This window comes from Pleurodeles waltl, chromosome 10 (genome assembly GCF_031143425.1).
Source record: "Pleurodeles waltl isolate 20211129_DDA chromosome 10, aPleWal1.hap1.20221129, whole genome shotgun sequence".
In the NCBI taxonomy this organism is placed as follows: Eukaryota; Metazoa; Chordata; class Amphibia; order Caudata; family Salamandridae; genus Pleurodeles; species Pleurodeles waltl.
In genome coordinates, this window is record NC_090449.1 from 857965549 (window position 1) to 857981976 (window position 16428).

Here is a 16428-nt window from a genome sequence, read left to right on the forward strand (position 1 = left end):
GGGTTTGTGAATACTGAAGATAGTAAACCTACTACAAAGTGTAAAATGACTCAAAAATTTAACTTAGCTTTGTGAATTAGGGCTGATGCATTTACTGTGGTCATATCTACAACAGGATATATGTACTAAGCCGCTTTCTTTTGCATTTGTTAGAGATTTCACAATATAAAACAGATTCCTATTGTATTTGTCAATATGCAAAGCCCCCTTCAACAGTGTTTGTTATGGTATTCACAATGTAAAATCTCTTAATTTTGTATTTGGCAGAGAGGTGACAATGTAGCCTCTCCGGCTGTATTGATAACAGGGTTACACCATGAAAGGCCCCTTGTCGCTTGTAGTACTTTACTGGGTTCTGCACTAACAAAGTCCCTATCAGTTATGAACAATGGAACCACTTCTTAGGTAGACTAACACAGAGAAGATCAGCATGTGGGCAAACCCACATCCTATCTCTCTCTCTTAGTGGTACTGCAGATGCCTCTTTTTCCGGTGATCCTTTAGCCCTCATAAACAGCTGAGCTGACAAGCCAGGCCTACAAACCAATGAAATTAAAACTAACAGCGTTTGTCAGAAAGGATAATCAAAACCCTTCCCTACTACGGTCATCCGTGGAAATCCATGTTAGAAAATACAAGTCTATAGGCTTTAATTCAGTGTAATAACAATCTCAACTCATAAAGACCTCTTGGCTTCAACATATAATTTTCACAATAAATATTTCAGATCTACTACCTTTTCAAACCTTTTTGTAAAAAGCTGTCAGACCTAAGGCATCTGACATAACATTTCCTGATGAAGCATTGAGGCCTACTTACATACCTATATCTACTACCCCTTTTGGGGTATAGGCAATCAACCAGGACGGTTATCCCTTTGTAGTTTGAGCAGTTACCCAGGGCACATTTCTTGAGGATCCTATTGAGATATCCCTCCTTCCAGTGTGACAGCAGCTTTTCCTTTTCCCAGATCCTTCCAAATATGGAGTAGAGCATGTCTATTGATGTTTCAATCTTTGCCTCAAGTGCTTCTGCAGGAATGTTGTCAGGTCCTGCTGCGTTCTCATTTCTCAGACGGCTGCACTGTCAAGCCAGACCTATAAGAATTATAAATCTGATTTTTCCATAGTTATTTTATTTATGTTCTTCCTCTTTGTATTTATGTTGCACACAACCCATGTGAGCCCACTTAAGTCACATATGAGATGTCCATAGCGGTGCCATTATGCCATGTTGAACTTGAGTCTAGTAAAAATCTGATGTCTTCGAAGAAGTTAATGTTACCCTATATTTGTTGTTACCATGACCATATGTAACAGCTAATAATGTACAGAAGCAACTCATTGAGCGTAGACAGAAGGCACCAAACCACTAGTTAATTTTATTAAGCTGTTGGAATCCCAAACATAAATGCTGGTAAGCTGGATACCAGGAACATGCTCTTCAGAAAAACAAAGAGGGCCAGATGCAGGAAACTATTTGCGAGTCGCAAGCGGCAAAAAATGCCGTTTGCGAGTCGCAAATTCCAGTTTCCAATGCAGAAATGCATATTGCGAGTCGGGACCAACTCGCAATATGCATTTCAGAATCGCAAATAGGAAGGGGTGTTCCCTTCCTATTTGCGATTCGGAGTGGTATGCAATACTATTTGCGATCGCATATGCGGTCGCAAAGGGTGTCGCAGTTACCATCCACTTCAAGTGGGGACCCCTTCCACTTTGTGAATGGACCCAAAACTATTTTTTCAGGGCAGGTAGTGGTCCAAGGGACCACTACCTGCCCTGAAAAAATACCGAAACTAAAGGTTTCGTTGTTTTTTTTAAGTGCAGCTCGTTTTCCTTTAAGGAAAACGGGCTACACTTAAAAAAAAAAAAAAAACTGCTTTATTTAAAAGCAGTCACGAACATGGAGGTGTGCTGACTACAGCAGGCCTCCATGTTTGCGAGTGCCTAGACACGCTATGGGGCCGCAATTTGCGACCCACCTCATTAATATTAATGAGGTGGGTCATTGCGACCCCATAGCGACTTGCAGACGGTGTCTGAGACACCGTTCTGCATACCAATTTGCGAGTTGCAAATTGCGAGTCGCAGGGACTCGCAATTTGCAAGTCGCAAATTGGCTTTTTGCTACATCTGGCCCATAGTGAGGTATGCTGGTTTACTTTGAAGTACTTTTTAAATATTGGGCAGCTTCACCCTATTTAAGTCCTAGCAGCTATACAAGGATATGAGGCACATCTTAAAAGTACATTCTCCAGGGGCTGTAATGCACAAGTAAATCACCACAGAGAATTAGCAAATTCTCTACTTGAGCCTAGCAACATATAGAATAAACAAAATTCTCCATAGAGCAAAAATTCAGGGGATCATTTTCAAGTGATGGGAGAGTTTCATCAAGAAAAATACATCAACTGACAGGAACAATGAGTTCCAAATACTGCAAAAACTGGCTAATCGTGGAAAAGTAATGCTACCGCTAACAAAAGCAGATGCGATGCAAAGCCTAGAATAATTACAAGAAACACAGTTAACTTCCACAACCATATTCAGCAAACAAATTTCAAATCAGTAGCTGTCATTTACACTGACATCCAACAAACACAAGTGAACCTTAATAAATGTTCACTGTATGATTCAGCCAAGGAAGGCATTAGTGTCGGGATTCAAATGCTTGAATCTCAAAGACATCAAAAATAGCTCAAGGAGGAAAATATACATATCAGGAACATGAAAGATGGACCTCAGAGGAACAATAAAATGGCCTGTGTGCAGTCTTTCTCTCATGAGCTTCTACAAAGTATGTAGAGGTTTGAGGGTGGTAAAGTATGGTGCTGACAGAGTCCCCGACCCAGAAAAGGGCAGAGCTGAACAACTCATCCTAGTTGAAATATAATCTGCCCAGCAAAAGAACAGTTTCTCTGAGAAAGCACACTGGTTCTGAAATCGGTTTAGGGGCTGCATGGACTGAATGTTCATCAGAAGGAAAGTTAGTCACAGGTAGACTGTGTCTTCTTGGCAAATGGTCCTTTAAGGAGAGGTCAATATCTATGATGATTTGCACTAGAGAGATAAGGGAAAGGAATCCCCCAGGTTAATCTGGGGAGCCCATGGTACTGCCAGTGATAAGGGGTTCAGGTAAAGCTGTGCAATAGGCAACCAATGCAAAAGACTCTTTAGGCTCTGAATGAATAAAAAAATGTTCTTGTCGGAGTTTACATGTTATTTCTGTGTTTAGATCATATAAAATACAGGGAAGCCTGTAATGTCTGCATACAAGCCTGTCACATATTTCCTTATTATAAGCAACTTGTGACGTTCCTAGCCACTTGTAACTAGGAAACGGCATGGCTAGTCAACTGTAATCTCGTTATAGTTGAGCTCTAAATTCACAATGCTTGCTCCCAGAGCCAGCAGTCAGGTGAAGTCAGGCCACAGAGCATAGTTACAGCTTAACTTTAAACAAGGAAATTGAAAACTGGCTTTTCCTTCTTCTTGCATAATTTTCTTAAAACGCAAAGTGATCAGCAGAAAGGAGCTATTGTTGGATGTTTTTCCATGCTGTAGATTATAACAGGAAAGACAGAATCTCTGCATGTTTTATACAATCTGAACCACATTTTTTAATCAGACATATTAAACTGATTTTAATATTTGTAACCAAAAATTATTGACTACTTTTTAGGTTGTTTAATTTCACAGTAAACCTTCTTATATTCTTCATGTCTCCAATGAACACAAGAGAGCAAAGCGTCAATGATCTAACCAGACTGTGGAAAGATGATGGCATGCTCAAATATTATAAGGGAAAAAAAACAATCTGCCATACACTTAAAGGAAATTAAAAGTCATATCGGAGTTCGACCTTTAACCCCAATTCTCTACATTGTAATCAAACTCCCTGGTAACTTGCAATGCCCTTATGATCTACTGCAGGGGTACTTTATTCCATACATTATGTTGTAACCCATTGACATGCATCGTCTTTATCCTCAGTTGTAGTCTTGAATAAATCAGTTTTCAAACAGTACGTGAGCAGTTTGAGTCTGTATTAAGGTATCATGATTAGTCCATCATAGTAATGAAGATTAAGGTAGAACTTCATTTCAAAAACATTACTTGTTTACATCTAATTGATCCTTGGGAACACTACTGTGATTATGCCAATTAATGGTGTTGGGAATCACACATTCTTTTTTTATTTTACTCATTGTTCGTGCCTTTCATTTAAGTCTGAAGAACATAACAAAAAGACCATTAACAAGCTCTTGGCAGCCATCCTTCTGAAGTCACTTGATCAGTATAGATGATAGTATCAAATGTCGTGATAAACCTGCAGTATATATAGAACCTGCATAGGATGCAATTTATAGAATGATGCAAGGTTTTCAAATTTGTAGTCAGAACACTACATGCCTATTGGTCACAAAAGTGAAGGTTATCAGTAAGCATCTTACCCAATATCTCCCATGATGCATCCAGACCATGTGTCATCGCATTTGCATTCACCTACAGAAAATTAAGGACTTCATTAAATATATTTTTAAGGTTCAAAACACATGCAGTATGTGAAACAAACTCTTTTGGTATGCACAATATTTTCTTTTAAATTGTTAATGACGTTCTAGAGCATACTTCAGAGTAAATATGGAGTTTTATATTGTTCTTTAGTTCACCAAACATTCATTTGTCTATACAGCTATACACCACAACATTATAAAATATTTAGGATATTTGATAAGGTCTAATCCAGTAATGCAGTGTCCTGGTAAAATACTTTAACAAGCATCAAGCTGCTGTCAATAGTGTGTGCACATGATGGGGAATGGTGGTTCCTGTCTGAGGTGGCATAGGCTGGGGGGTGGGGTTGCAAATTCTGGACTTGAATGCAGCCTCATATAATAGTGGTTGGGATTAGTTCAAACATTCCATCCATTACTTTTTGTTTTCCTCAATTTAATGCCTGGGGTGTGCCTTGTAAAGCCATACACAGGCCCTATGCTCACTGTGCCACAGAACTCAAGCTGCACTCTGACGAGGCCCAAATAGGTTAAATCTAGTCTAGATTTGCTTGTGTTCCCATTCAGAGGGGGCCTGGAACTGTTGGGCTGGTCTATTCCTAGGGAAGCAGGACCACGGCTGATCTGCATATGCATAACTTCTGTCTGAGGCAGCATAGTGGGGAAAAAATGGACGGTATGCGGTCAGTGGTATATACCATTGGCTGCTATTAGTTCAAGCGTCCGCCCTTCACTCTTTTTTGGTTTTCTGAGTCCAACAGAAAAAGGGCAGTGCGCAATTCTGCCAAATCTCAGGCTTAGGTTTAGATTGTCTTTGATACTTTTTTTTAAATTTTAAAATGTAGGAAAAAATGTTTATTTGCCATTATTTGTGTAGAGATCTGTTTTTGTTTCAGATAAAAAACGTGTAAGTCCATTGGAGGAGACATGATCACAGTAACTGGTAAAGGTTCCCATGCCTCTCCAGATGTACAGGAAGATTGCTGAACATTGTTTCAGTTGAAAGCTTTCCTTTTGTGTAAGGATGAATTTCCCCAAGACTGGATTAAAATACCATAAATTAAATTGAAATGCTTTTCATAGTAATACATTGGCTAACGTTTTGCTACATTATTAATAAATCATTAGCAGCTTTCATTACATAGTGTTGCCAGCTCTGAAGCAGGAGTTAAGGAGAATTAAAAGAGATTACAGGTGTTTGGCAGAAAAGAATCCCTGCACCATCTTCTTACTACTGTCAATGACTGCCGAACTGAGAGAAAATAGCCACTCTCCAATGTTTTACTAAGCTATCTGAACCTGAATGTCGAGGTTGAAGCTGTAGTCCAGCGCAGTTGTCAGTAGTGTAGAGATCTTCATGGATTGGTAACATTGACAGTCATACATTTATAGACAATAAAGCAGACTCGCTCTTCTCAGCTCTTCTCCAATGGCCTTTTATTGAGCATATCTTAAGTTTAACTACTTAAGGAAATAGTTATACAACGAAAATACCAAGCAGGCACTGCAGAGGGTAATATAAGAACTTTCTCACCAAGAATGGTTTTGGAAAACTCCTCCCCCAAAAAATATTTGGTGAAGAATTTTGCCTGTTGGTGAAGGTGACAAATGTTATTATGTTCAAGAAGTAGGATGTTTGTCAACTGTGCAAAACTAAGTGGGCAAATTCATGCTCCCTCAATCAGAACCTGGCAACATAATTCTTTCAAGGGACTCCAGGCAGTGGGGACCACCAGACTTAGACAGATGTATTTAAATTTGTCTTTCTGGCTCATATCTTCATACATTGACTGACAGGGCAGGTATCCCTGTGGCATCTATGTGAGCTCCTTCCCCACCTAGAAGAAGCACATCAAGTGTTATAGTAGGGAACCCAGGCTGAATACAGTCTTAAGATCACATGTCAAAAGAAAAATAATATAAGGAGGTGTCAATGAGCTCGTCACAGGCTGCTATTGAGGTCACTGCTAGATAATGATTATTTGATACCACTGAATTCACTCAAGATGTGCCTGCCCAGTGCACTGTTGGTGGTGACCTGAGTGATGCAGCAAGGAACAGGCGCTGTTGAAATGTTGCAATCGAATTGAGGATGTCCTCGGGGATTAAATAACAGTGTTCATTCAGAAAGGCCAAATGAGACCAGGCTATGCTGGCAGACATAATAGCATTGGGAGCCTTAGACTACAGAAAGACTCTTGCAAACAGTGAGCCACACTGAAAGGGCACTTTATTGCATACTGGTTTTAATTAATTCTGTTACAGGCCAAGATTTTAGATACAATAACACTGAAAGCTCATTTTGCAATATCCTCTCAGCGAATAATTTCTCCGGCGCCTCCTGTACTGCAATGATCTGCACCATAAAGAAGACGTCGCAGTTTTCCGACAGCTAAGTCTGCAATAATGAGCTTAAAATATACTTAAGATTCCTGGCAGATCTCAATAAGCAATGATAAGTATGTATATTAGGTGAGGATACACGTCTTTAAACAGTAATTGTGAAACAGTACAGCAAACTACAAAAACAAGTGCAGCTTTTTAGAAAGAAGGCGGCACTTGTGGAAAATCTCTTAACTAAAGAGAATTAGTTGATGTTTGGATAAAAAGTAAAAAGAAGGCTGTTCTGCAGTCTCTCAGATAGAAATTAATGTTATGATGTTCTTGAACAGCTTTTCACAAAACTTAACATACATCCAGTGAACTGTTCTGTAAAGAACTTGGCGAAGGCACAAATTATCATGCTGCAAAGCTTTTGAACAGAACAGAGAGCAATAAGCAGCAGTAGACAAATGCAATGTGTACACTGTTCTTAGTTCAAAAGCTTTTTCTGTGAATAGTTGTGTTTTACTATTTTCTAAGCCTTAAGTTGCTTCTGAATTTCCAGGCCCGATTCAGAAACCATTTATGTAAGTAGATGTATCCTAGGGCCAGATGTAGGTAGATATGATATTGGGACTCGCAAATTGTGAGTCGGAGCGACTCGCAAATTGCGACTCGCAAAATCATATGCAGAATGGTGTCCATGACACCATCTGCGAATCGCAAGGGGGTCGCAAAGACCCACCTTATTAATATTAATGAGGTGGGTCGCAATTTGTGACCCCCTTGCGATTCCCTGCACTCACAGGGATGGTGGCCTGCTGGAGACAGCAGACCTCCATGTCTGTGACTGCTTTTTTAATAAAGCAGTTTTTTTTTTGTATTGCAGCCCGTTTTCCTTAAAGGAAAACGAGTTGCAATACAAAAGAAAAAATGAAACCATTTGGTTTAATTTTTTCAGAGTAGGTAGTGGTCCATTGGACCACTGCCTGCTCTGAAAAAATATTTTTGGTGACATTCACAAAGGGGAAGGGGTCCCATGGAGACCCCTTCCCTTTTGCGAATGAGTTAGCACCCACTTCACATGGGTGCTAACTGCGAATTGCTTTGAGACCGCGTTCTAAGGTCACAAAGCAATTCTGCATTGCGGTGCGAATCGCACATAGGAAGGGAACACCCCTTCCTATTTGTGAGTCGCATTCCCATTTTGCGAGTAGGTACCGACTTGCAAAATGGGAATGTGCATCGCTATGCCGGTTTTGCATGGGGCAAACTGCGAATTTCGCAGTTTGCGCCATGCAAAACGGTTGCTACAATTGGCCCCTAATCCGGTTTAAGTGAAATCCACTCATTAATCATGGAATAGGACATGCTCGACCACTGACCATAAACTGCCAAATAAAATCCCGTACGAAATTATATCTTTCTCAAAGAAACTCATCAGCAAGTCACACCTAAGCCTAAAGTAAAATCCAACGATTGAACATAATGCCTTTGAATCAGGCCTTAAAACTCAGGAATAATTCAACTGTAAATCAGGAGTAAAACAAACTAGTCACATAAAAAGCCTTGCTTGGGTGCAGTGTGTGCTGCGAGGCTTTAAACAAAATCACAGTCTTTATTAAAAAACACCTCCAATGCTTGAAGATCTGTAGCACACAGTGGTGGCTCCTCTGCTAAGGTGGAGGAGCATCACCCCACTGTTTTTTGCAGTGTAGAAAAAGGAAAAATACAATGATAATAACAAAATGTTATTATCATTTTATTTTTTCAACGGAGCCAGGCTAGGGTGGGGTGGGGTTGGGCTACCTCACAGAGTGGAGGGGTATGTGCACCATAAGTGCACATGACCATTTGGCTGGCACTATTGGGCCTTGGGCCGGCCAAACGGTTATGCGCACTTAGCATTTCTCCACCCGTCTGTATTACATAGCTGGGAGGAGAATGTGCACAGGCTTCAACTCCCTGTCTGAGTACCGAAGCAGGCCTCTCAGACCAATGCTGTTATCCCATTATACGTGATTTTTACATGCTTCAGTTGACACCTTCTAAACATCTTATGTGGCTCAAAGGTTTTGGTTTTCATAGACTAAGCCAATGAAAGTCTGGCAGCATTTATAACCAAACCAAATACATACAATTTATTTGTAAATACTTTTCTTTAAATTGGAAAGTGGTAAAATAAACTGCTGGGCACCCCTTAAACAGTCTGCACAACTGGACATCAGCTTGCCATGGCAGGATATTCATAATGTTTACAAAACTAAGAAAGGTCTGCTTTTTACCCATTTCGGACACAACAGCAGTACGAGTTTGTGCCTTAATAATGATGGATGGGGCTTAGGGCCAGATGTAGGAAAAAAACAAATTGTGACTTGCAATTTGCGAGTCCGTGCGACTCGCAAATTGCAACTCGCAATTTGGTATGCAGAAAGGTGTCTCAGACACCTTCTGCAACTCGCAATGGGGTCGCAAAGACCCACCTCCTTAATATTAATGAGGTGGGTCGCATTTTGCGACCCCATTGCGAGTATGGGCGCTCACGGGGATGGTGGCCTGCTGGAGTCAGCAGACCACCATGTCCGTGACTGCTTTTTAATAAAGCAGTTTTTTTTTTCTATCTGCAGCCCGTTTTCCTTAAAGGAAAACGAGCTGCACTTAGAAAAAAAAACGAAACCTTTTGTTTCTGTATTTTTCAGAGCAGGTAGTGGTCCATAGGACCACTACCTGCTCTGAATTTTTTTTTTGGTTTCCATTCACAAAGGTGAAGGGGTCCCATGGGGACCCCTTCCCGTTTGCGACTGGGTTACCATCCACTTCAAGTGGATGGTAACTGCGATTTCATTTGCGACCGCTTTCGGGGTCGCAAATGAAATTGAATAGCATTGCGAGTCGCAAATAGGAAGGGAACACCCCTTCCTATTTGCGAGTCGGAAATTCATTTTGCGAGTCGGATCCGACTCGCAAAATGCATTTCTGCATAGCAAAGAGGCTTTTGCGCCTCGCAAACGGCGTTTTTCGCTGTTTGTGAGGCGCAAACACTTTGCTACATCTGGCTCTTAATCCTGCCCCTGCTTCAATCGGCGTGAATTTAAAGTGCGTGAAGAAAGTAAAACTGTTGACAATTATTGTATTTTTTCGCGTTGATAGCAATCCCAGAGCCAGCAGCAGTTTCTAAGTGGAAGAAACCAAACAAGCTCACAAACAGACAGGCTGGCAACTTGCATCAAATCCCCTGACACAAAATCTACTAGACACAATATGCATGGACATCAATTCACCAAAATGCCAGGGGAAGCGGAAGTCACATCACATGCCATTTCATCTTTACTTTGAGTCACACACACGCTTACAAATAAACACACTTTCACTCTCTTTTACGTAGGCACACTGTCACCAGCAAGCATGCACACAACTTACATTTAAAAGTGTTTTAAGTTTCACTTACTTTAGCTACCAAGGAAGGTCATATACCAGCTAATTGTACTCTATTTTTTTATTACACTAATAGTGAATAATATTATATTATTCACTATTAGTGTGATTTAAAAAAATGATTGAAAACAAGAAAGTGGAGCCCCAAGCAATGTCGACGAGGACGAGCTGCTCCTGTGTTCCTGGCACTGATGTTTCCACCTCTGAGGCTAGGGGTCGCAAAGGCAGGGCCAAGGGTTGCAAGGTGCAAGCTAGGGGTCGCAGCTGCGACCCCCTAAGTTTCGTCCATGACAATATGGTGCGCAGTTTAAGATGGTCTGTGATAATTAAATATTTATTTGTTTCATAAATGAATTAGCATGACTAGACTCGCCTTTCAAAGTGTAAATTGCTGACAAAATGTGTTACTATCAGAAACAAAAGCAAACTGATGAAATGGTTGCGAACTATCACAATTAGTAAATTGCTTTAGCAGTATCTATAAATGTATAGAAATTCTTGTTAATAAGAGCGTTATTTGGACACAGTATACAACAATACGCAGGGACCGGTTTGTCCTAAGAAAGGGGTCGAGTTCTTACAAAGCCTTCAAAAGTCGCACTTTTAATCCCCATGGTGTAAATGTACTGTGTTAGAGAAGCTTGGTATAAAATCTTTCACTATACGAAAGTGAAAACAATTGATTTTGCCAGCACATTGCCTCACGTCAGTGCACAATATGAATGAGAGTGGTACATTCTTATCGAATGCAAATATGAGGGCGGACTTTACTTTTGTTTTTCCAAGCTTGAAGCATAGTTTTGGAACTGCAGTAAATCGGTTTGTAACTCTTTTTTTTTTTTTTTTTCAAATATATTTTTATTAACTGTTTGCTGTTTTACATATGTAGGTCTATTTACAGTAACATTTTGACCTTATTATACATTTCTACTAATTGAGCCGCATCTTTGTTCTGCTTTGCTTGCAATGTGTTTCACAATTACCTGTTCATTTCAGTAATATTATAATATTTATACATCATTGTTTCCAGCCCTTAATCAATCCGTTTTTATGGTGTCAGTTCTTTCAGTGCCCCTTGTTACTTTTTATATTTGTGACCTAATAACAGACTTAACTCCTCTACAAACTGTAAATAAACTTATTGGCTTATGTGGGTGGATCTGCTTAATTTCCAAAAGGGAGGGCTGTCAGGGCGTTTCATGTTATATATGAGTGGCCTATATTCCGTTCCCCTCCCTCCTCTATTTTTTTTAAAGTTATTGTGTCCTGTCCCCCCGCACTCTCCCTCCCCACGTCTAGGCTGGCGGGGCGTCTGGTGTTCCTCCCATCATGGTTTCAGGAACCTTTCCCTACCAGCATTTCTGTTGGCCTTTTCAGATAGTTCATCCCACCCCCTCAGGTGCTATCGGTCTCTTCGTTAGGTCATCCCAGTTTGTCACTAGGTTTTCCCACTCCGAAGCGATGGGGGTCTGGCGAACTCCCCTGGCCTCCTCGGCCTTAAGGACCTGTAGCTCAGCTCTGGACCATCTTGTGACATCGCCTCTCCACTCTGTCAGAGAGGGGGGCGCGGGAGACTTCCATCCCTTCGTAATCAGTCTTTTATAGAGGGCTAGGGACAGGTCAAGAAAACGACCCCCAACCCTGCTCCATTTGACGCCGTCTCTAAGGCCCAATAGACACATGGCGGGGGTTGGCCGGAGCTCCGTTCCGAACAGCTCCGTGAGGGTTGCCATCATCGCGTTCCAACCCCTCTGGAGTGTCGTGCATCCCCACATCATATGATCAAAAGTCGGGCTCTCCGTCCCCACATCTGGGGCATGTCCTGGGCACCCCCCCATATATGCGGTGCAGCCGTTGAGGAGTAAGGTATGTTCTGTGTAGGTAGTTGTATTGGATATATCTCAGCCTCGTGTTGCGTGAGATCATCCTAGGATAAACTAGTGCCCTGGTCCACTCTGACTGGGACAGATCCCGCCCAATTGTCTTCACCCATTTTTCTCTTAGGGATTGCAGGTGGTCCACAGCTGCCTCTATTTGGGCCCGGTATATTTTTGCAATCAAGTGAGGTTCCTCTCCTGCTGTCAACAAGAGGTGCAACACCCCGTGAATAGTGGGTTCCGCGTTGATCGTGACCCAATGATCCTTCAGGGTGTGCACCAGCCTCCTGAAGAGTAAAAATTGTCCTTGCGGTACTCCCCCCCCTGCTACATCAGCGAAGCTCCTTAGCTCCCCCTCCGTGAATAGCCCCACCACAGTCACTATCCCTGCTCTCGTCCATGGTCCCAATCCCAGCCCCCCTCACTCCCCCGCACCCGGGTCCAGAGCGACGGCTGCCAGTGGCAGAGCGGGAGAGTACGGTGGCCCCGCCCCAGTCCTCCTCTCGCACTGTTTCCAGCATTTCATCGCCACATTGCACATTATGTTGTCTCTTATGGGGCAATCTTCCTGCCCGCCATATTTGCTGCTATCCGAGCTGTGTCTATTTCACCGTGTGCGGTAGCCAGGTCCAGCTTTCCCCTACCCGCTAGCCAGCCGGCCACCCATTGTAACTGGGATGCCAGGTAATAAGCCTCGAAGTCAGGGGCACCCAGACCCCCCAGATGTGTCGGTCTGCAGATGGTCGAGAGCGCCGTTCTCCTGCGACCCTCATCCCATATCAGCTCTCTGAGCAGGGCGTTCAACTCTCGGACCCATGCAGAGGGGACCTGTAGTGGTAAGTTAGCAAAGTAGTAGAGGAGGCGTGGAAGCATGATCATTTTTGAGAGCGCCACTCTGGCCATGATTGTTAGTTTCAATGATCTCCAGAACCCCACCGAGGAGCGCAGGGACCTGAGTGTCCTACCAAGATTACCGTCCCTAAGGTCGCTCAATTCGTGAAATATTTGTATGCCCAGGTATCTGAAGGTCCGCGGGGCCCAGTTTACATCAGCTGGGCACGCATCGGGGCGCGCGCTGTCTAACATCACGGGGAACACATATGTTTTCCTCCGATTAAGTCGGAGTCCAGATAGGCCCCCGAAGTCTTCCAATATCCCCAGTGCCCACGTGAGTCCTCTTGTCCCGTCCCTCAGGCAGAGAAGTATATCATCTGCATACAGAGAAACAATATGCTCAGTCGGACCCCAAACGATTCCCTTGCCCATGCCTTCACACCGCAGCTGCGACGCCAGGGGCTCAATTGCCAGGGCAAACAGTAGTGGGGATAAGGGGCAACCCTGCCTAGTTCCCCTGTATACTGGGTATGCACTGGAAATCGGCCTTCCGGTCTTAACTCTTGCTAGTGGGGATGAGTACAACAAGTCCACCCATTTCACCCACTCCCCCCCCAGCCCCATTTTGAGCATCACAGTCCTTAAATAGTCCCACCTGATAGAGTCGAAGGCCTTCTCGAAGTCCACCACGAGTAAGACCCCCGCTGACGGCCTCAGGTCCCTGGGCATGTGCAAAATCGTAAAGACCCGTCTCAGGTTCTGGGAGGTACTACGGCCGGGGACAAAGCCGTTCTGGTCAGCGTGCACTAACTTGGTCATAAGGGGGAGCAGCCGAGCAGCCATGATCTTGCTAAGAATTTTGAAGTCGCTGTTTAGCATTGATAAGGGCCTAAAGTCCGTCACCGAAGCTTCCCTGTCTTTTGTCTTGGGGAGCGGCACTACCAAAGCCTCCCGCAGTGTGCGCGGCAGCTCTCCATATTGCAGTGCCTCCGCGTACATCCCTGTCAGTTGGGGAGCCAGCAGCGACTTGTATTTTTTATAAAAATCCATGGGGAGACCGTCTGTTCCTGGGGTCTTTCCAGGTGCTAACTGCGCTATTGCTTCATTTACTTCCTCCACCGATACTGGTCCCCCCAGGCTGTCTTTCTCCTCTGCACTCAGTGTTGGTAGTGGAGTTTGCTGTAAGTACCTATCAAAGGACTCCGTCTGCAGTTCGTTGGGTTTCCCGTACAACTGCGTATAGTATTCCCTGAATGCGTCATTTATGGGGCCTGGCCTGAGCCTGCGAGATCCCTCCCCATCTATCATTTTTGCCTATCGTGGCACCGGAGCTGCTCTTCAATACGGGAGTGCTCCCTGTGGGCACGGTTATATTCTTCATTCTCCTGAGCTGTCTTCCCCTGTCCCAACTCCCCCTCATGCATATCACTCTCCAGGGCGTTCAGTTCCTTTTCAAGTGTGCGCCTCACCCCCACCGACTGCCCCAAACAGAAGCCCCTCGTCACCACTTTGAGTGCCTCCCACTCCAAGGCCCTGGAGGGGGTGGACCCATTGTTCGTCTCATTATATTCTGCCAGGTGACCGTGTAGGGCCTCTCTGTACGCCTGGTCCTCAAGTGCTGAGGGAGACAGTCTCCATGACGGTATGGGGGGGTCTATCCTCCGACACCCTCATCGTTATTAGCAAAGGATTGTGGTCAGACAAGGTGCGGGCTAAATATTCCGAGCGTGTCATATTATTTATCAGGCCTGCAGTGCAGACTACCCTGTCAATTCTGGTGTGCACTCGGTGGAGACCCGAGTAGTAAGAGTAATCTCTAGCAGTTGGGTGATGCACTCGCCAGACGTCCGACAACCCCCACGTGTCCAACCACTCGCTCAACCTTTTGGCTGTTTTAATTGTCGCTGCCCCCTGTAGAGGCGGGGTGGACCTGTCCATATTTGTGTCTAGCACTGCGTTAAAATCCCCCCCCACTAACAGTTCTCCGGCGCATTGGCGTGTGAGCTGTCTCGACAGGCTCGCCATGAATGGTACCTGGTCTTGGTTGGGGGCATAAATGCAGCTTAAGACTATCGGTATACCATGTAGCCTCCCTTCTAATATCACAAATCTTCCCTCTCGGTCTATGTTGGAAGAGGTCATTGTGAAGGGGACTCCCGCTCTGATCCATACTAATGCACCTCTTGCGTAGGCTGAGTATTCCGATGCAAACACCTGCCCCCTCCACCTGCGTCTTAGCTTCTCTCCCTCCCCAGGCACCAAGTGAGTTTCCTGCAGTAATGCCACCTGTACACCCCTTCTCTTTAAATAGGAGAGTATTTTGTGCCTTTTAGCTGGTGTGCCCATCCCCCTAACGTTCCAGGTCAAGATATTGTAATCCGCCATTTCATAATATCAGTCTGGTGACATTGTCCCCGGTACTCCCAAGCCTCGGAGTTGTTTTTCCACATTTTCATGCCTTTGCCACAATCTAATTCCGCCACCCACTTTGCCATATTAACTTGTAACTGTGTATCCCAACTCCCGATCCCCAGGGCACCTCTTAACTTGTTGGCTGCCCAGAAAACTGCGCAACAGTGCAACTTGTTCAACTTCTTATCAGCAGTACTCGCCATTTTGTTAGATAGGCGAGGTTCTGGTCCGGGGGGTGGCCAAGTCCGGAGGGGCCGCTATTTCACATGACATGCCCTGTCTCCGGTGCCTTCCGCAGGCCCAGGCTAGCCAAGTTCGTCAGCCGTTTGTGGGGTCACCTTTGGGGCTCGGGCTGAATGTTCCAGGTCTTCCGCAGAGGACACCAGCATGTCGTCCGTTTCTTCCCCAGAACTTTCCTTGGGGGATTCCTCACCACCCATGCGTGCCGCTGCTTCCAGTGCTTCCTTCCTGCCTTTCTCTTTCTGTGTTTGTGTAGGCGCCAGTTGTCTACGGTCTCTGGACTTCCTTCCCTTCAGAGCTCGGCGAGCCCTACCCCCAGTCGGGCCCTCTCCTGTGGAACCTCCCGCCTGGGAGCTATGTGACTCCAGCCATTCCCACGCCTCCTCAGGGGAATGGAGGAACGTTGTCTTCCCTTCAAGCATCACTCTTAATCTGGCTGGGTAGAGTAGCGAGTACTGGATTCCTTCCTCCCTTAGGGCTCTTTTGACTGTCAGAAACGAAGTTCGCTTATTTTGTACCTCCAGGGTGAAGTCCGGGAATAGTGTCACCTCCCCGTTTGCGACTTTAAATGGGCCGATTCCCTGGCCCTCTGCAGGAGGGTGTCCCTGTCTCTGTAGTGTAAGAGTTTAGCTATCACGGCCCGGGGGGGCCTACCCGGAGCAAGGGGTCTCGCCGGTACCCGGTGCGCCCGCTCCAGCGTGTAGAAAGGAGTCAAGCGTCCGGGCGCCACTGTCGTACTGAACCACTTCTCCAGAAATTCAACAATGTTCACCCACTCGGCCCCCTCCG

At 44.6% G+C, this 16428-nt stretch overlaps 1 protein-coding gene across 2 annotated transcripts in view; it reads right to left on the reverse strand.

The window, feature by feature from the left end:
• ADAM22 (ADAM metallopeptidase domain 22) overlaps nt 1–16428 on the reverse strand; it is a 1118190-nt gene that overhangs the window by 291120 nt on the left and 810642 nt on the right. For both annotated transcript variants that reach the window (XM_069211564.1, XM_069211563.1), the window contains exon 14: nt 4457–4508. In XM_069211564.1, coding sequence (XP_069067665.1) covers nt 4457–4508 — 52 coding nt within the window. The remainder of the gene's footprint in view (nt 1–4456; nt 4509–16428) is intronic.